We start from the raw sequence: 21,434 nt of genomic DNA, 5'->3' as shown, positions 1-21,434 counted from the left end.
CATTATGATCCATATGTTTATCCAATGACCATTTAAATGCCCTTAAGGTTGGCGAGTCTACTACTATTGCAGGCAGGGCGTTCCATGCCCCTACTACTCTCTGAGCAAAGGAACTACCTCTGACATTTGTCCTATATCTATCACCCCTCAACTTAAGGCTATGGCCCGTTGTGCTAGCCATCACCATCCAAGGAAAAAGGTTCTCACTGTCCACCCTCTGATTATCTTGTATGTCTCAATTAAATCACCTCTCAAACTTCTTCTCTCGAACAAAATGGACTCAAGTCCCTCAGCCTTTCCTCACAAGACCTTCCCTCCATATCAGGCAACATCCTAGTAAATCTCCTCTGAACCTTTTTCAAAGCTTCCACATCCTTCCTGGCAAGTGTGAAAATATCTAAATCCCCTGGTCTGGCTGGGATTTATCCTAGGATCCTCTGGGAAGTCGGAAAGGAGATTGCAGAGCCTTTGTCTTTGATCTTTATTTCAATTAGATTAGATTACTTACAGTGTGGAAACAGGCCCTTCGGCCCATGTCATCATTGTCTACAGGAATAGTGCCAGAAGACTGGAGGATAACAAATGTTGTTGTCTTATTCAAGAAGGGGAGTAAAGACAACCTATCAGTAATGATAGACCAGTGAGCTTTACTTCGGTTGTGGGTAAAGTGTGCAGTGACTAGAACTGTATGCAATGCTCCAACTTTGCCGCACCAGAGTTTTGTATAACTGCAACATGACCACATGGCTCCGCAACTCAGTCCCTCTACCAATAAAAGCTAACACACCATATGCCTTCTTAACAACCCTATCAACCTGGGTGGCAACTTTCAAGGATCTATGTACATAGACACCAAGATCTCTCTACTCATCTACACTCCCAAGAATTTACCATTAGCCCAGTACTCTGCATTACTATTGCTCCTTTCAAAGTGAATCACCTCACACTTTTCCACATTAAACTTTATTTGCCACCTCTCAGCCCAGCTCTGCAGCTTATCTATGTCCCTCTAATCTATGACATCCTTCAGCACTATCCACAACTCCACTGACCTTAGTGTCATCCACAAATTTACTAACAAGTCCTTCCACACCCTCATCCAGGTCATTAATAAAAATGACAAACAGCACTGGCCCCAATACTGATCCTTGCGGTACATCACTAGTAACTGAACTCCAGGATGAACATTTCCCATCAAGCACCACCCTCTGCCTTCTTTCAGCGAGCCAATCTCTGATCCAAACCGCTAAATCACCCTCAATCCCATGTCTCCGTATTTTGTGCAATCGCTTATCATGGGGAACCTTATCAAACGCTTTACTAAAATCCATATGCATTACATCAACCGCTTTACCCTCATCCACCTGTTTGGTCACCTTCTCAAAGAACTCAATAAGGTTTGTGAGGCACGACCTACCCGTCACAAAACCGTGTTGACTATCCCTAATCAATTTATTCCTTTCTAAATGATTATAAATATTATCTCTTCTAATCCTCTTCCAACACTTTACCCACAACCGAAGTAAAGCTCACTGGTCTATCATTACTGATAGGTTGTCTTTACTCCCCTTCTTGAATAAGACAACAACATTTGTTATCCTCCAGTCTTCTGGCACTATTCCTGTAGACAATGATGACATGGGCCGAAGGGCCTGTTTCCACACTGTAAGTAATCTAATCTAATTGAAATAAAGATCAAAGACAAAGGCTCTGCAATCTCCTTTCCGACTTCCCAGAGGATCCTAGGATAAATCCCAGCCAGACCAGGGGATTTAGATATTTTCACACTTGCCAGGATTGCTAACACCTCCTCCTTTGAACCTCAATCCCATCTAGTCTACTCGACTGTATCTCGTTAAAAGACACACAACACCAGGTTATAGTCCAACAGGTTTAATTGGAAGCACACTAGCTTTCGGAGCTCCAAAAGCTAGTGTGCTTCCAATTAAACCTGTTGGACCATAACCTGGTGTTGTGAGATTTTTAACTTTGTACACCCCAGTCCAACACCGGCATCTCCAAATCACGACTGTATCTCAGTATTCTTCTCAACAGCATTGTCTTTTCCCAGTGTGAATACTAATGAAAAATACACACACACACACACACACAGTCTCTCTCACAGACACTCACAATCCCACCCATCCCACATACACATGCACACACACATACTCAGGCACACGCACGCACATGCGTACACATGCACACACACATACACATGTTTGTGGGGTGAATTTGTACTTGCAGAGTTACATTGTACTTTGCTCAAAAACTGCATGAATCCATGTAAGGCTCTGTTAACTCATTTTTTAGATTAGAATCAATGTAAACATTATGGCCCAGGCTGCAGCACAGAGGGGTGCTAATACCCAATACATTGTCTGGGCTGACGCCAATTGTTTAAGTTAAGATGAGAATGTAACTTTTTAAAAAAAAGTTTTGAGATTTACGCACGGAAGAAGTGAAACTAACATGGTCATTCTAACAGATGAGAGACTTAAACGATCAAGGTATTTTTCAATGTATAATTTCAGTTACATCATACTGTAAACTTCTGCTATAAATTCTGTGCCTTACAATCTTATACTCCACAACCAACTGATGAAGGAGCATCGTTCCGAACGTTAGTGCTTCCAATTAACCCTGTTGGGCCATAACCTGGTGTTGTGAGAAAAATATTCATTTCGTGCTTCTCCTATCACCTCTGACTGCATACACAACTTCCCACTACTGTCCTTGATTGGCCCTAATCTTACCCTCGTCATTCTTTTATTGCTGATATGCCTATCCGCCAATGAGTTCTCATGTCCCCTCCTCGCTCATCTTAGCTCTCCCTTTAGGCTTTTCCTGGCTAACTTAAAAGTCTCAAGTGCTGTAACTGAGCCTTCATGTCTCGTCCTAACAGAAGCCTCCTTCTTCCTCTTGGCAAGAGATTCAACTTCTTTAGTAAACCACAGCTCCCTCACTCAACCATTTCCTCTCTGCCTGACAGGTACGTACATAATTTCCTGTCAAACATAAACAGTAGCTGTTCCTTGAATAAACTGCACATTTCAATTGTGCTAATCCCTTGCAGTTTCCTTCCCCATCCTATGCATCCTAAATCTTGCCTAATCACATCATAATTGCCTTTCCCCCAGCTATAACTCTTACCCTGCGGTACATACCTATCCCTTTCCATCGCTAAACATAACCGAATTGTGGTCGCTATCAGCAAAGTGTTCACCTACCTCCAAATCTAACACCTGACCTGGTTCATTACCCAGTACCAAACTCAATGTGGCCTCATCCCTTGTTGATCTGTCTACATACTATGTCAGGAAACCATCCTGCACTCTTGGACAAAAACTGACCCATCTAAAGTCGCTATGACTCTACTTGAACGATAGCATTTCCAGTCAATATTTGGAAACTTAAAGTCCCTGATAACAACTTCCCCTGTCACTCTCACTCCTATCGAGAAACCTCTTTGCTAACCTATCCTCTACATCTCTGGAACTATTTGGAGGCCTAAAGAAAACTCCCAACAGAGTGACCTGTCCTTTCCTGTTTCTAACCTCAGCCCATGCTACCTCAGTACATGAGTCCTCAAATGTCCTTTCTGCCACTATAATACTGTGCTTGACTAACAATGGCACACCTCCCCCTCTTTTACCATCTTCTCTGTTCTTACTGAAACATCTAAGTCTCGGAATCTGCAACAATCATTCCTGTCCCAGCTCTATCCATGTCTCTGAAATGGCCACAACATCGAAGTCCCAGGTACCAACCTATGCTGCAAGTTCACCCACCTTATTCCAAATGCTCCTGATGTTGAAGTAGACACACTTCAAACTACCTTCCTGCTTGGCGGTGCACTCTTGCGACATTGAACTATATTTCTGACTTCACTACTGTCAACCTCCTGGACACTGCAACTACAATTTAGGTTCCCACCCCCCTGTTGAATTTGTTTTAACCCTCTCGAAGAGCATTAGCAAATTTCTCCCCGAGGATATTGATACCCTTCTGGTTCAGATGTAGACCATCCTGTTTGTAGAGGTCCTACCTTCCCCAGAATGAACCCGAATTATCCAGATATCTGAATCCCTATTCTCCTGCACCATCCCTGTAGCCATGCTTTCAACTCCTCTCTCTCCCTACTCCTCACCTCGCTAGCATGTGACATGGTTAACAAACCAGAGATAACAACTCTGTTTGTTCTAGTTCTAAGCTTCCACCTTCTCTGAATTTCTGCCTTAAATCCCCATCCCTTTTCCTACCTATGTCGTTAGTGCCTTTGTGCACTATGACTTGGGGCTGCTCTTCCTCCCCCTCAAGGATCCTGAAACCATGATCTGAAGCATCACGAACCCTGACACCTAGGAGGCAACGCACCAATCATGAGTCTTTCTCGTTCCCACAGAACCTCCTGTCTGTCCCCCTATGGAGTCCCCAGTAACTAATTCTCTGCTCCTCTTCCCCCTTTCCTTCTAAGCAGCAGGAGACCTTTCCCCTGGCTTACCCCTGGTATGTCGTCCCCCAACCAACAGTATCCAAAACAGTATACTTGTTGTTAAGGGAAATGGCCACAGGGGATCCCTGCACTGCCTGTTAGTTCCTTTTCCATCCCCAGACTGTAATCCATCTGCCTATTTCTTGTACCTGAAGTGTAACTACCACCCTGTAATTCCTCTCTATAGCCCCCTCCACCTCCTGAATGTTCTGAAGTTCATCCAGCTCCAGTTCCCTAAAGCAGTTTTTGAGGAGCTGGAGTTGGGTGCAGCTCCCACTGATGAAGCCAGCAGGGACAGTAGTGGTGACCCTTACCTCCCACATTCTGCAGGAGGAACATTTAACTGCCCTAACCTCCATTCCCATTCTTCTATATTCCTAAAAAATAAAAAGGAGCTAGTTACCTTACCAATCCGGCGGTGGAACCTTTTTTTTGGCTACGTCCGCATCCTTATCACCGGTTTTGAACTTTTAAGTGGATTCTTGAAAATTCGATTAGTTAGTGTAAAATACAGTCATCTCCTCAGGTGATTTAATTAAGTTTGTAGGTCATGTGCGATTAATAATGTGATTTATGTTTCCTCATTAGGGTTTTAGTCTTCTCTCCGTCACAAGTCACCTCAGTCCAGATCAGTATCGATGGTATCAGTATAGGCAGTGCGGTTCACATTGAAGGCCCATTCTTCTCGATAGCCTGGAAACCCGAGGATTACACAGAAGGAATACACTACATTGAAGTCCGAGCAGAGGTAACATATGTACCTCTTTCTCACTGTTGCGTCCTGCCATGAGTCTGTTTGTCTGAGGATCCTGTTGAACAAACTGAGAACAAAATTATCAATTCAGGATTCTTACACCTTCTTCCTTCCTCCATTTCCTTCTATTTGATGGTTAGAATTCCAGAGGCTCCAGCTATTTTGTATTGTTATTGATAATTTCCATGGAGGCATCAGTGGGTGATTTGGTATAATCAGTATCAGTTATAACCAGTTGTATATAATATAATCAGTATTACAAAATGTGTTCATTCATCCTTCAACCTCCACAGATGTGATCAATGTCCACAAATCGGCTTGTGTGATCTTGAGTTTAAAAGATGGTCTAATCCAGTTCTGTTTAGCAGCATTTTGATATTTGCCAGACTTACGGTGATCATTATACTCACTGCATGGTACAAAATATCTGCAATATTAATAAAATAAATACACTATCCCTTGAAAATCAATTTGAGGGGTTTTAAACTGTCATCACTCAAGACTAATCCAGAACTGGAGAACAGGGTCCAAGGTGGGGTTTGCAATCCAGCTGTTCTGGAAAGCAAGTCTGCTGTATATACTGACAAAGGGTGGTGGCAATCTGCCCACTGAAGTGTTCTGCTTCCAACTGTGTGCTCTAGCTTTTTTTAAAGAAAAACAAATTTAATCCAAAGTGAACTGCCTCTATGTTATCAGAATTGATATGTTCAGAGACTCTGGGTTGGAAAAGAATCAACAAATCTCTACATGTTGCATTCTATACTCTGAACATCCTTTTGTCCTCTGTTTATGAAGCCCAAGATCATGTATGCCTTTTTAACTGTTTTCAGAATATTGTGCCACCCATGATATTTGTACATATGTATCACCTCCTCCGTACATTCTCTTTAGAACTGTACCCTTTAGATTGTATCATCTCTCCTGGTTCTTCATATCAAAATGCATTAGGTTTCATCCATCAAACATTGACCCATTCCACAAGCTTATTTTTTAAGCTTGTACATGTTCTACAGAAGTCTTTCACACTTTCTCTCTCAATTCAGTACTTCTAATTTTTGTGTCATCAGATTTTTGGCCTTTTGTGTCTTTAGTTTAACCATAGTTAGCACACTCCATGCATTTATAAGCATGAAGTGTAAACCATTTTTAAAGCTGTTGCATTCCATCTTGGTTTGATCCTATCTTATTAGCTTACTATTTCTTATTCTAGTGCTATCTGTCTCTCCCAATCCTTTGTGCACTTCTCTAATGCTACATGTTAGTGCCCAGTTGCACAGTCAAGTTTTTAACCCAACCCAACAGCAGTACCAATCCTCACTACAAAGTTGAACAGTCTGGCTTGTCTCGGTTTTGCTGTGTTCCAGGAATTTAACTCATCCCTCGTCAGCCACGTTCTAATCTCAATACCTAAACTCACCAACACATCCATCATTTGAGTACTGCTGAAAAAAGACAGGCTTTGTTAAAGCATTTCGTCTTACAGTCGTTAGGACATTTGCAAGGAATACTAATGTAAAGGGGACAACGATTTTTCAAGTGTATGAGAGAAGAATACTGATTGACTAGCAAGTGGTTTCTGATTAGTAAAGGCATTGCCATAAGCATGCACTTGTTAGATGATAATTGACAGTTAACTGTCACATTTTGTTTACTAGGTGGGCTGACATTGATTGGTTCATTTCTCAGGAAAATACCTTTATCAGAAAAAGATTGCACCTGTTTTGTTAAGTTGACATGGGTACACTGTCCATGTTATTTCTGTCCTGTGTATTGATGTATGTAGTTCTCAGTGTGTGCAAGTGTGTTGCATTGAGGCTGACTGACAATCTTAAATATGTTCTCAGCATAATTTCAAACAGCCCAAGCTTTCAAAACTCAAAACACAGCATCATTACATGTGATTCAACGATTACACAACACTTGCGAAGTAAACTCAAACTATGCTCAGAATAACACTAAGAATTTAAAATGGTCATTCACTAAACAACTGTTATTTTATTACTGAAACTTTGAAGGGAATCTCCAAGTCATTGCCTGATGTTAACTTGGCCAACATCTAAGTCATGGATATGACCCACTGTTGAAGCCCTTCTGTTCAAATCTAGTACACATTGAAGAATCTACATGCACTGAGTTGGTGCAAGTCATGGAACCTTTCCTGACCTGGCAAGATCTATCTCCATGTTGGGTGGCAATCATTGAAAACGATAACACCAACGGTGAATAATTGAACTATTTTAGTGTGCTAAGAGGTCACTTAGCCTATGTCCCATTAGCAGGAGCCATGTAGCTTTGCTAGCTTACTCCCAGTTAAAATTCTGCTTTCCCTATCCAGTGCTTGGGACCCTTGAATTCCTTTAATAGAAACAGACTTGAACCGTAGTTTGGGGTGAATTAGCCACAAATCCTCTTATGCACATGCACAGAGTCACTTTGCTTTGTGTTTTCAGGACACGACAGGAAGAACCACAGTTAAAGGTCACGACTTTGCAGTAGAAGAAATTAAACTGCTCCCGTTTGATCTTGTGGCATCATTCATCCTCCTGACCCGACATTACCTTATGGTAAGTATGCATAATGATTTCAAAACCACAGCAAGTAAGCACACTGCTTACAGATCTCCAGTGGAGTGTTGTTTATATGTGTATTTGCCAGGTAGATTTTAGAATGATGGTGAGGCGTAAAAGCACTTAAACCTTTTCCAAGAAGGTTTGAATTGATTAATTGCTCTACTCTCCTGTTTGTGGAGTGGGGTCTAAATTTAAACAAAATGCATTATGTGGGGATGAGGGGTGAATTGACTGAGATAGATTGAGGAATTGGTTTAAAGGGTATGACAGCAGATAGGCAAGATTAAACATTTTAAGAAAAAAATTCAGAATAAGTACCTTAGGAATAAAAACTTCGAGAAAGGTAGTCCAACTGTGGCTAACAAGAACATAAATTGCAAAGACAAGGCTCACCATGCTGTCAAGGAGACTAGAAAGCCCAGTTCCAGGAACTGAGTTCTGAGGAAGGCTCATTGGACCCAAAGCATTTACTCTGATTTTTCTTCACGGATGTTGCCAGACCTGCTGAGCTTTTCCAGCAACTTCTGTTTTTGTTTCTGGTTTACAGCATCCGCAGTTCTTTTTGTTTCCTTGTTCCTATATTTTATGCCCAGCTTACGAAGGCAAGCATCCTGTGTGCTGCCTTCACCACCCTGTCTACCTGAGGGTCTATAGACTTGTACACCAAGATCCCTTTGTTCCTCAGTACTCCCGAGAGACCTGCCGTTCATGGTATACATCCTTCCTTATTAGACCTCCCAACATGCATCACCTCGCACTTGTCATGATTAATTCCATCTGCCGTTGCTATACCAATTTGCCAGCTGATCATTATCAGGCAACAGTCTGACACTATCCTCCTCACTATCAACAACACTACCAATTTTTGTGTCACCTCTACATTCACATCCAAGTCATTAATGCACATATCAAACAGCAACGTTCCCAAGTCTGACAGCATCTGTGGAGAGAGAAACCGAGGTAACGTTTCGAGGTCAATATGATCTCCTCTGAAGGAGAGATTTTGTAGAATCACACTATCCTGAAAACAGGCCCTTCGGCCCAACAAGTCCACACTGACCTTCCGAAGAATATCCCACCCAGATCCATTTCCCTACCCTCTATTTATACCTGACTAATGCACCTAACCTATATATCCCTGAAGACTATGGGCAATTTAGCATGACCAATTCACCTAACCTGCACATCTTTGGATTGGATTAGATTAGATTAGATTCCCTACAGTGTGGAAATAAGCCCTTCGGCCCAACAAGTCCCCACCAACCCTCTGAAGAGCAACCCACCCAGACCCATTAACCTAGAATGATGCACCTAACACTGTGGGCAATTCATCATTGCCAGTTCACCTGATCTGCACATCTTTGGATTGTGGGAGGCAATGGAACACCCGGAGGAAACCTATGCAGACACAAAGAGAATGTGCAAACTCCACGCAGACAATTGCCTGAGGGAGGAATTGAACCCAGGTCTCTGGTGCTGTGAGGCAGCAGTGCTAACCACTGAGCCACTGTGCTGCCCCATTGTGGGCGGAAACCAGAGCAAACCTATGCAGACACAGGGAGAATGTGCAAACTTCACACAGACAGTTGCCCGAGGCTGAATCGAACCCGCGTCCCCGGAGCTGTGAGGCAGCAGTGCTAACCACTGAGCCACCCTGTACCACCTGAGAGCTTGATATTAAAATAAGTATATGAAATAGTAAAAACTTTACAAACTACTTTCGGACACATATTTTTATATTTATGTGATAGATTATAATTTAACTGTGAAGCTCCCATCCTGATCTCCTTTCCTTCACCCCTGATCTGATCAGAGTGTAGTTGATTTTATTTCATGAGAGTTGGTCCTGCTGCTGTATGTGTTTGGTTCATTGCCACACTCTCACTCAAGGTCCCTCATTAACCAAGAGAGTTAAAGTTCACAAAGTAAGATAACATCATTCAAAATGAACTCTGTGGAAGATTAGATTTGTGTAGAGTAACTGAGGTTCTAACACAGTTTGATGCTGGTTGTGCCTTTATGTTTTATAGGCCAAGGTTGTATTTATTCTGGTTTTCCTGGCTAATATCTGCTTGATCATTGCCGTCCGGTTCCAAAGAAATCCACAGCTTAAAGGCAAGTTCAGCGATTTGTATTTGATTTTAAATGATGTTCAACATACAGCATGTTTGCAGTAGCTCTCAGCTGAACTACATGCCGGAGAAGTAGGGGATAATCAGGGGAATAAATCTTCGAGAAAATATGCAGCTCTGTTTTTGTGATCCCTTAGACTTAGTATGTCCAGTAAGATACATACACTAAGGCAGAGAAGTATGGCCATTTTAATTATAGTGCAAAAGTATACCTTACCTGGACACTTCTAAAGAAATTAAATTATAATTGTTGGCACACGATCTGAACTGAATTAGTAATAATGAACCATGTTTAATAGACTGATACCCAGCTCTTTATTTCTAATCAAATTGTTTTGATGCATTGTGACACAACTTCAAAGTAGGTGGGACTTGAACCAAGGCCTCCTGGTCCAGAGTTACAGACATGACTATTGTACTACTAGAACCCTTCGATTGAATGCAAAGAAATCAGACAGGAACTTGAATCCATGCCAGAGACACTTCAGCTACACTACTGTGGCCATAACCCAGCTCTTTTTTTCCAAAAGACATATGTTTATTTTTAGTCACCTGTTAGCACATGTTATGAAACATCTTCAGGGTAGATGGGACTTGAACCTGGGTCTCCAGGCAGGGAGGTAGGGACACTCCCACTGTGCTACTACATTCCATACATAATTTATAATATTTTTTAATTGACCCATTCAGGAATGTTATGAGACACTTCTGGAGTAGGTGAGGCCTCCTGGCTCAAGGTAGCGACACTACCACTGTGCCACAAGATCCTTCCTCCAACCTTTTTTTGTATTTTTCTGATATCCAGAATTACTCTTTTGTTTTCATCTATTAATTATCGCCAGTAAATCACCCCTAGTTTCCAATTGATTACTTCCCATGCAAAGCCCACCAAAGGCAATGCAGACCACCAAAATGTGAGGGAGACAGGGATGGGGCAAAATCAAATGAAATTGGTAAGTGTCAACCCAGCTTTTGTATACAAAGTCCATTGAATATCACTGCTGTCAATCCAGTCTGGAATGTTCAGGTTGACTCTTGAAGAGATCTCTGACTAACACTGATACACCCATTGGCATTAATGAGAAGTAACATGCAAATCGGTACTTGTGTCAGATAGCAACCACCACATACAATTGTAGTTCAGCTGTAATTCATCTTTACACTTTATCTCCCTCAGTTCTGTGTTCCTGTAACTCACCAACATTCACATGTGAGAAAGAGCCACTTGATTGGGCTGTTAGAGATTATTCTCTGTAAACAGTACTGCACACAGTGATTTGTAAAATGAAGTTTGAAGAAGGATCAAGACTTTAAAAAGTCAGCAAAATAAGAGAATGGGATAATCAGATTGGAGATGGCAGTTTAATTTTTGCATAGTGATATTGTTCTGATCTGGAAACATATTCAATAATAACTGTCAAAAGGGAACTGGACTTTTGCATGACTCTGGAAGTGCAGGAGAGTAAAGCTAATCAGTTGGCTCCTTCAAAGAGCTTGCACTAGCAAGATAGGCCGAATGGCCTCCCTCTGTAGATGGACCATGGGTGATGTTCTCTTTTTTAAATGTAAAATTGCATTAATTTCGTACTAAAATTGTTTCAATCTCTTTTCCGAACTAGAGAGCCCTGGCATCTTCACTCTGACATTATTTTCATTTCATGTGTTATGTAAGACAAACGTGTTCTACTATCCTGTGTTGCTGTTCACTTGCTACGTGGCTGTGGGTGAGTAATCAATTTAATGTCAATCTAACAGTATTGAAGTTCCCTTATTTATTTGTACTGTCCCTTTAAGCTCAAAGGAAATGACTTGTGTGTAACTTGCATGAGGACTCCCATTCGGTTTCCAGCAGGTGTTGTTAATAATCCCAGCTTGTTCAGACCCTGGTGACTTTCCTTCAAGTCTGCTTACAGTGCAGACTGATCTGCAATTCCTGTAAACTTCAGGACGATCCTGGAGGATTGGCAACTCTATGTACAAACATATATGGAGAGGGCCGTTCCAGAGAAGGTAATCTGGAAAGATCCCTCCTCTGAATTTCCACTTTCTCCTTTAATTTGGAAAATTGTGCATGTCATTCTGTCCTATATAAAAGAAAGGGTGGGAGTGGAAAGTGGTAATTAAAGGCCTGTTACCCTGATGTCATCTGTTGGGGAATTACTAGAATTTATTATGAAACAGGGTGACTGGACACCTTGAGAACTCCCAACTGATGAAAGTCCATGTGTATTTGTAAACAGTAGCCCTGCGAGGCAGCTTGGACACTCTGTGTGTTCAGAGCAAGTTATTGTCCAAGTTTTCATTGAAGCAGTTTACACTTGTCATTACCCTTGGTTGCAACAACAGAGAACAATATACATCTTCACTTCTTCCTCTATCGATTCCACATCTCAAAGTATTTCCAAATTCTTTTGCTCATCCTCAGACCTCATTATATAATGAAAACTTGACATAGTTAACATTGAATCTGAAAGAACACTCTTCAAGTTGCAGAATGACATACAATTCTTGTTTTCTCCTCATCTGGTAATGCCTGTATTTTAAATCATTGGTTTCAAATCCCTGTGTGACTGACCCCCTCCCTCTTTTTATAACCTCTGCAAGCTCCACAACTCTGTGAGATACCTTTGCTCCTCTAATTCTATCGTCTGCGGCACGGTGGTTCAGTGGTTAGTGATGTTGCCTCACAGCATCAGAGTCTTGGATTCACTTCCAGTCTCTGGCAACTGCTGGTGTGGCATTTGCACATTCTCCCCTAGTCTGTGTGGGTTTCCTCTGGGTGCTCCAGTTTCCTCCCACAGTCCAAAGATGTGAGGGGAGGTGGGTTTGTGAAGCTAAATTGCTCATAATATCCAGGGATATGCAGGCGAGGTGGATTAGCCATGGGAAATGCAGAGTTACAGGAATAGGTGAGTTTGGGTGGGTCGCTGTGGGCTTGATGGGCCAAATGGCCTGCTTCCACACTACAAGGATTATCTATGACCTTCAATTTTTAATGCCGCACCATTGCTGGCAATTCCTAGATACTAAATTTTGGTATTCCCCTCCTAAATCTTGCCACCTCTCTCAGCTTTAAATCCTATCTTTTTGACGAGGCTTTTGATCACCTATTCTTGGGCTTTATGTCAGTTTTTTTCTGATAACAATTCTGAGGGTGGGTGTTTAGATTTGATTTTAGATTCGATTACTTACAGTGTGGAAACAGGCCCTTCAGCCCAACAAGTCCACACCGACCCGCCGAAGCGCAACCCACCCAGACCCATTCCCTTATAGTTACCCCTTTGCCTAACACTATGGGCAATTTAGCATGGTCAATTTACCTAACATGCACATTTTTGGACTGTGGGAGGAAACCGGAGCACCCAGAGGAAACCCACGCAGACACGGGGAGAATGTGCAAACTCCAAATAGTCAGTCGCTTGAGGCGGGAATTGAACCCAGGTCCGCTGGTGCTGTGAGGCAGCAGTGCTAACCACTGTGCCACCATGCCGCCCATTAGTAATCTTTAATTTGAAATGTAAGCTATTCTTGTTGCTAAGGACACACAGTACATTTCCAAAACTCTAGGCCCACCACTGTCCCCTGTGCCAAACTAACACATTTTTATGATTAGTGTTAAACTCAACTGATAATAAATACATTGTTTTGCATTAGGTGTAATATAGGAGGTAGAAGCTATTCTCAAGACTGAAGTGAAGGAAGAAAAGTTTCAAAACAAGAGAAGCAATTCCAGATTGCAAAACATGCTAATAATCAGAAGCATTTGATGAGATTCTATCCTCCATTGCACCATGCACTCAATGTCCCTAATCTCAGTGATGAAATATAACTGATTCCCAGAGAATCTCTATCATGATCTCACCCTTGTATTCGGCGAACTATCCCAACCTATACTTTGTGTAAAAAATTGAACAAAACTTGCGATTGATCAATGGTAAAAGCCAATCAGTTGACCCCTGTGATATTTGTGGAAGCTTTTATCACCAAGTTGAGGAACTGGTGTAGCAACAAATACTTCCCCCCCCCCACCACCTCTCTATTTTAGAGTGTAGTCTCAGCAACAAGCAGAGGTTACATGTGAAAGTCCTTAACATTTATTTTTCCCATGTTGCAGGGCCCTGGTTTGTTGGGGAGGTGATAGATGGCCATTTTGGAGCCTGCTTTGTCTTTGGGGTGGTGGTGGATGGCCATTTCTTGGAGGGAAGCCTAACTTTCATCTTTGGAATCTTTCAGGTAAAAGAGCGAGCAACAGTTCTACAATTGCTCCTCACATACTGTGTTGGTGGGTTTCATTGACATTTAACAGCGTTGAGATTAACACTGATTGAGTAACAAGATTAGAAATGGGTATGCAAACCATGGTTTCAGTGGAGTTATTAATGAGAAATTGTTTTCACTAGTGAACATTGTCAGTAACCAGAGGACACAGATTTAAGACAATAGATAGAAAGAATCAGAGAGAAAATGAGAATTTTTTAAAAATCAGTTTTGCTAAAAGATTGTACAAATGAAACTTCTGAATTATTAAGCACTTTGTATCAGCCAATTTTGAATTAATGTTTGACTATAATATTAAAATTATATTTCATAGTGACTATATTGTTGTGGAGCACTGGAGTGTAGTATTCATGTTACAACACTAGGAATCCAGCCACAGGGATAATAATAACTAATATGCAGGGAAAGAGAGCACATATCTTGCTGGCAGAGTACTTTAATCCAATTTCAAGTAGCTGGAAAGAAAACATGGGTATCCGTAAAAGTGCCCACAAATTACCTCGTTATTTTTGTAAAAATGAACTTGAGAGTTACATTATTAGCCAGGAAGGACCTAAAGAGAGAGCTACAAGCAACCAGGAGGGATATGAGAAGTCGTTGACAGTCAGGATCAAGGAAAACCCAAAAGCTTTCTATCGGTATATCAGGAATAAAAGAATGACTAGAGAAAGATTTGGGCCAGTCAAGATCAATAGCAGGAAGTTGTGCGTGCAGTCCGAGGAGATAGGAGAAGTGCTAAATGAATATTTTTTGTCTGTATTCACACTGGAAAAAGACAATGTTGTTGAAGAGAACACTGCGATACAGGCTATGAGACTAGATGGGATTGAGGGCCATGAGGAGGAGGTGTTAGCAATTCTGGAAAGTGTGAGAATAGCTAAATCCCCTGGGCTGGATGGAATTTATCCTAGGATTCTCTGGGAAGCCTTGGAGGAGATTGCAGAACCTTTGGCTTTGATCTTTATGTCATCATTGTCTACAGGAATACTGTCAGAAGACAGGAGGGTAGCAAATGTTGCCCCCTTGTTCAAGAAGGGGAGTAGAGACAACCCTGGTAATTATAGACCAGTGAGCCATACTTTGGTTTTTATTAGATTAGATTATTTACAGTGTGGAAACAGGCCCTTCGGCCCAACAAGTCCACACTGACCACCGAAGCATAACCCACCCAGACCCATTCTCCTACATTTACCCCTTCACCTAACACTACGGACAATTTAGCATGGCCAATTCACCTAACCTGCACATTTTTGGATTGTGGGAGGAAACCGGAGCACCTGGAGGAAACCCACGCAGACACAAGGAGAATATGCAAACTCCACACAGAGAGTTGCCTGAGGCAGGAATTGAACCCGGTCTCTAGCGCTGCGAGGCAACAATGCTAACCACTGTGCCACCGTGCCGCCACGGTGTGGGTAAAGTGTTGGACAAGGATTATAAGAGATAGGATTTATAATCATCTAGAAACAAATAAGTTGATTAGTGGATCGTCAACATGGTTTTGTGAAGGGTAGGTAGTGCCTCACCAACCTGATTGAGTTCTTTAGATGGTGACCAAATAGGTGGATGAGGGTAAAGCAGTTGATGTGGTGTGTATGGATTTCAGTAAGGCGTTTGATAAGGTTCCCCACAGTAGGCTATTACACAAAATACGATGCATGGGATTGAGGGAGATTTAGTGGTTTGAATCAGAGGTTGGCTAGCTGAAAGAAGACAGAAGATGGTGGTTGATGGGGAATGTTCATCCTGGAGTTTAGTTACTAGTGGTGCACCGCAAGGACCTGTTTTGGGGCCACTGCTGTTTTTCATTTTTATAAGTGACCTGGATGAGGGTGTAGAAGGATGGGTTTGTAAATTTGCAGGTGACACTAAGGTTGGTGGAGTTGTGGATAGTGCTGAAGGATGTTGCAGGTTACAGAGGGACAAAGATAAGCTGCAGAGCCAGGCTGAGAGGTGGCAAATGGAGTTTAATGCAGAAAAGTGTGAGGTGATTCACTTTGGAAGGAGCAACTGGAATGCAGAGTACTGGGCTAATGGTAAGATTCTTGGTAGTGTAGATGAGAAGAGGGATCTCAGTGTCCATGAACATAGATCCCTGAAAATTGCCACCCAATTAATAGGGTTGTTTAGAAGGCATACGGTGTATTAGCTTTTATTGAGAGAGGGACTGAGTTTCGGAGCCATGAGGTCATGTTCCAACTGTACAAAACACTGATGCAGCCGCACTTGGAGTATTGTGTCCAGTTCTGGTCGCCGCATTATAGGAAGGATGTGGAAGCTTTGGAAAGGTTCAGAGGAGATTCACTAGAATGTTGCCTGGTACGGAGGGAAGGTTTTAGGAGGAAGGGCTGAGGGACTTGAGGCTGTTTTCATTAGAGAGAAGGTGGTTGAGAGGTGACTTAATTGAGATATATAAGATAATCAGAGGGTTAGATAGGGTGGACAGTGAGATTCTTTTTCCTCGGATGGTGATGGCTAGCACGAGGGGACGTAGCTTTAAATTGAGGGTGATAGATATAGAACAGGTGTCAGAGGTAGTTTCTTTACTCAGAGTGCGTGGAATGCTCTGCCTGCAACAGTAGTAGACTCGTGAACTTTGAGGGCATTTAAATGGTCATTGGGTAGACATGTGGATGAATGGTTAGCTGGACTTCAGATGGGTTTCACAGGTCAGTGCAACATTGAGGGCCGAAGGGCCTGTACTGCGCTGTAATGTTCTATGAGCATTCGACCCTTTCGGGAAGGAATCGGGGCGGGGGGGGGGGGGGGGGGGGGGGGGGGGGGGGGGAGGTGGTGGTGGTTGGTGGTGGTGCTGGGTCTGTTGGGGCATTGCAGCAGCACTGTCAGACTTTGGACTGAGGGAGTGTGTGGTGGAAGAATGCTATCCAACCAGGCCTAAGGGCAGGTTTCTGTCATGCCTTAGGTGGGTGGACACAGAGTCAAGGGGGGAATGCAGCATACTATTGAAGGCCTGGCAGGACTGGTTGGTTTGAGGGGTGGGAGGTCTGGGCAGGCTGCTTCTTTAGTCTTCCCACCTACTCAGAGACCGGCTTGACAGGAATCTGTTCGGGGAGGGTGAGGGATGATCTCTACCAATTAAATGCTTTTATTCTAACAGTTAATGTCCCGTTTTAACACTACTTTTAATGTTTCTCTTTACCTTCTCTTCACCCAGCTGACATTTTTTAATATACCACTGATGGGCTACCTAAGTTGGTGTCTGCTCCTTCGGTGTCGAGGGGCCTGCTTTTGGACACACTACAAGTACACAGGCTGGCTCCGCACTGTGCCCATGCACATTTTCATCCTGGCACTCTTCCTGTGGCAACTCTACAGCTGCTACATCCTGCTGCTCACTTATGGCTATGCTGCCTTCTTCCTGTCTCCAGTAAGGACGTGGTCAGTGCTACTGGCCCTGGTCCTTGTGTACAGGGCCTGGGCTCTCGACAACTCCTCCATCAGAACATTTAAAGCGGAAATGAAGAATTGCCCCTACTCCTGAAGGGCGAAGAGAGGTGGCCGCTCAAGAGCTGGACACACAGCGACCGAGCATCTTGACTGCCATTCGCACTTCTCAAACCAATCCATCACAAATCACGCAGGGTGATTACAGTATCAAATCCCATCAAATCATTTTCTTCCATTGCCCCCGTCTCAAAACCGAATGCACCAAGGGGAATAACTGGAAAATCGGCTTTAATGAAATGAAGATTGAAACTCAAGAAGTGTGAGCTGGTAGAAGCAGCTCACATTTTACCTCATACCACACCTCGTATCTTTTTATAATGCCTGCTGGTCAGAACCCAAGAGGGAACTCGGGGTGTGTGTGTGTGAGAGAGTGTGTTTATGCTGCCCTCTAGGGATCTAAATGACTTGCGTCCTCTACACATATGTTCTCATCACTTCAGAACTTTATAAAGTGGGTTAGAAAGTAGAAGAGGAGTAGGCCATTTGACTCTTGGAGCCTGCACCGACGTTCAAAATAATTATGGCTGATTATCAGTTATCTGTTCCCGCTCTCTCTTTTTTGAACCCTTTAACCGAGAGAGCTATATCTAACCTTTTCTTGAAAACATTCAGTCTATTACTGCTTTCCGTGGCAGAGAATTTCACAGGGTTGGCTCGAGCAGCCGCTGCTGTTCTTGATCTCTGTGTTACTTTGCAAGTGAGAAACATGGAAACATAAGAGGTCCTTTGAAGGATGAGGGTGTGTTTAACACACGCTTGAAATAATTTGTTCAGGTTTCATTCTGAGAGTAATTTAATTTAGAGAAAAAAAAATTCAGCCTCGTGGGACAGAAAGTAAAATACTGTGAAGGGCTGGTGAAGTCAGTTAAAACCGAAACTACTGGAAAACGCTCAGCAAAGTCAGGCAACATCTGACATATCATCAATCTGAAATGTCGACGCTTTCTCTTCATGTACTGAGGTAGAGTGACACTGCCAGAGATATCATCTTTCGAGTGAGATGTTAAACTAGAATCACGTTTGTCTGCTTGTGGGTGTATGAAAGATCACATATCACTATTTCAAAAAGGAGCAGGGGAATTTTCCTGGTGCCCCAGCTTATCCCTCAAGCATTAGGAAAGACTGGTATTTATATAACTCCTTTCATTATTGCCAGATACTGCACAGCACTTTATAATAGTAACGTACTTGCACTGTTGTAGCATTGGAAATATAGCAGCCAGTTTGCATACAAGAAGATGGTGATTAATCTTGGCCAAGACATTGGAAGAATGCCCCTGGGTTTCTACAAAATAGTATTCTGGGAATGTTTTAGTCCACCTTAGGGGTCTCAAATAAAGGTACCACCTCCCACAGTACAGCACTCCCTCAGTATTACAGAGCACTGAATATCAGCCCTTGCTTATTGTGCTCAGGACCTAGAGTCTGGCTTGTACCCACAACATCCTGACTTGGGACATAAACCAGCCAAAGCATAGCTGATTGTAAAAGAAAAGTAAACGCCTAAAACCATACAACCTGGTCGTTATCACAATGCTGTTTGCCAGACGTTGCCATGGCTAAATTGGCTGCTGTATTACATCAGTGACAAATGGCTGCAGGATACCCTTTGGGATGCTTTGTGTTCTGAGACAGCCTGAGGCTGTTAACAATTATAGAAATGCAATGTCCTTTTTCCTGTGCAGTTGCTGCTTTGTGTGTTGAGTGCTTCCAGCATTTTCTGGTTTTCTTTTTAATTTTACCTTGTATGTTGTAATCACAAATTGTGAAGGAGAATGCTTTAATTTACAGTTCACAAATTGACTATTCAGTGCAGCAATGAATCAGAATTGCTACAATTTGGAAACACCACTTTGGAATTCAAATGCATTTTGAGCACAGCACTTGAATCACCCAAGTCTTCTAGCATGGAGTCATTCCTGTTCACATTTTACTGTGAGAAGAATGGTGCTTGTCACATGGGAACACAGTCAGACAAAAATAAATGCCACAATGAATGCTGTTGAGATGTTGTCAAACCTAGCGTAGAACACGCATGCCTGCACATCTGCTCTGCTGTACTTGCAGTAACGTGTTGTGTTTAAATACCATCTTTAAATAAAACATTCCAAATTGCTTCATAGGCATCAGGACAAATAACAAAAGGCTTTGTCAAAGAAGCTTCTTAGAGATGAAGAGAGGTTTGGGGAAGGAATGTCCAAGCCCAGGGCCCCCACAACTGAAACATAATCAACAAAGGCCAAAAACAGCATGTTTTTGTTGGTTATTATAGACCTAACTGGGATTTATTGGGTTAGACTCCTATGGAAATACGCTTGATGGGCTGAGTGGTCTGCTCTTCCTCCAATGCCTGCCAATGATCTTCAATGCATTGAAGTGCAACACTTCTCCATTGAAATCGAAAGGAGTGGGCTGTAATTTCTTCCCAGTCCATTGCAGTCCTCAACACTGTCCTTACTCAAAAGTGTACATGTCATGTTTGTAATCCTTGCTTGGTCTAGCAGGGGTGCTATTTGCACACATGCCACAGGAACAAACTGAGCTAAAAGACAAGATGTAACTGACTTGAAAATCCAAAATTAAGTCAAGCTGTAAGCTGATTGACCTGAAACTCTCCACGTGGGTGCTTCCAACACTTTCCTCACACATCATTTTGTCTGATGTGACCAAAAGTAAACTCAGAGTCTCTCCCCATGCTTTTCATGGGGTGTCCCTCATTGAGTGAGTGAGATAAAGAGTTTGAGTGCAAAATATCAGTATCAAACGCCAACTATCCAGAAAGTTGAAGGGGTAACGCATTGCCTGATACAATTTTAAATTCACTTTTGAGAAAATCACACTACATTTTAAAAAGCCGAATGAATGCCTCCAATTGAAAATGCAGCCTCCATAAGTTTATTTCCAACTGTATGGACATGAGGTGCTCCCTGGAATATGCAAGAGCATTTAATTCAGTATGAAATATTCAGGTTTAACTTGCAAGGTCATCCGGTGGTATAGTTACCATGGCTAAACTCTACTGCGGCTTCCCACGTCTGCATTATCAACTCATAAAAGGATGATGTCGGTCATGAATGATATAAAGAGATTGGAGGAAGGGAGCCCCAGGGCACTTTGACTTGAGGAAAACCAATTCATGAAAAGTAAAATCAGAATCTAATTCAGGTAGTTCAGGGGAAAACCAGAGAGGCAGCCGAAACTTCTGGTAGATCAGGGAAAACCCGAGAGGGGACTGTAACTTCGGCTGTGAGAAATAGAGTGAAATGGAAACACCAAAAACAAAAGCAAAAGCGGCTACTGGAAACAAAGTGCTAGAGAACTCAGCAGGTCTGATAGTTTCTGTGGAGAGAGAAACAGAATTAACACTGAGACCCAAGTCTGTTTTTCTCTCTTCGTATCTGCTGCCAGACCTGCTGAGTTTCTCCAACATGTACTGTTTTGCTATCACAGATATGCTGTTGGATTAACTTATTCTAATCATTGAACACACTACTTCTTGATCATCTCCCTACACTGTATTTTTACCTTTTACAGTCAAAATGTTAACCAACAGGGAGTCAATGCAACAGAAATAAAATTAGACCTATTTAGTCTTCTCTGAAATTTCACCTAACAGTAGATGGAGGAACAAACATGTTTATCTCATCTTTCACTTCAATGAGACATAGCGTACAAGTTGAGAGTGTGGTACTGGAAAAGCACAGCAGTTCAGGCAGCATCCGAGGAGCAGGAGAATC

At 42.4% G+C, this 21,434-nt stretch overlaps 2 protein-coding genes across 5 annotated transcripts in view; one reads left to right on the top strand and one right to left on the bottom strand.

The window, feature by feature from the left end:
- The window catches only part of tmem62 (transmembrane protein 62), a 75,389-nt gene extending 55,686 nt beyond the window's left edge, over positions 1-19,703 (top strand). For all 3 annotated transcript variants that reach the window (XM_060828668.1, XM_060828667.1, XM_060828669.1), the window contains 6 exons: positions 5,084-5,243; positions 7,700-7,813; positions 9,850-9,934; positions 11,571-11,675; positions 14,066-14,184; positions 17,405-19,703. In XM_060828668.1, coding sequence (XP_060684651.1) covers positions 5,084-5,243; positions 7,700-7,813; positions 9,850-9,934; positions 11,571-11,675; positions 14,066-14,184; positions 17,405-17,731 — 910 coding nt within the window. In that variant the 3' untranslated portion in view covers positions 17,732-19,703. The remainder of the gene's footprint in view (positions 1-5,083; positions 5,244-7,699; positions 7,814-9,849; positions 9,935-11,570; positions 11,676-14,065; positions 14,185-17,404) is intronic.
- ptgr2 (prostaglandin reductase 2) overlaps positions 1-21,434 on the bottom strand; it is a 102,876-nt gene that overhangs the window by 33,093 nt on the left and 48,349 nt on the right. The window contains exon 13 of one of the 2 annotated variants that reach the window (XR_009644950.1): positions 4,899-5,316. The exons of the other annotated variant lie outside the window; for it this stretch is intronic. The gene's annotated coding sequence lies outside the window, so the exon portion shown is untranslated. The remainder of the gene's footprint in view (positions 1-4,898; positions 5,317-21,434) is intronic. 2 annotated transcript variants of the gene reach the window in all.

Source organism: Hemiscyllium ocellatum, chromosome 8 (genome assembly GCF_020745735.1).
Source record: "Hemiscyllium ocellatum isolate sHemOce1 chromosome 8, sHemOce1.pat.X.cur, whole genome shotgun sequence".
NCBI classification, from domain to species: Eukaryota; Metazoa; Chordata; class Chondrichthyes; order Orectolobiformes; family Hemiscylliidae; genus Hemiscyllium; species Hemiscyllium ocellatum.
The sequence above is the reverse complement of the archived record's forward strand: the minus strand, read 5'-3'. Positions and strand labels throughout refer to the sequence as shown.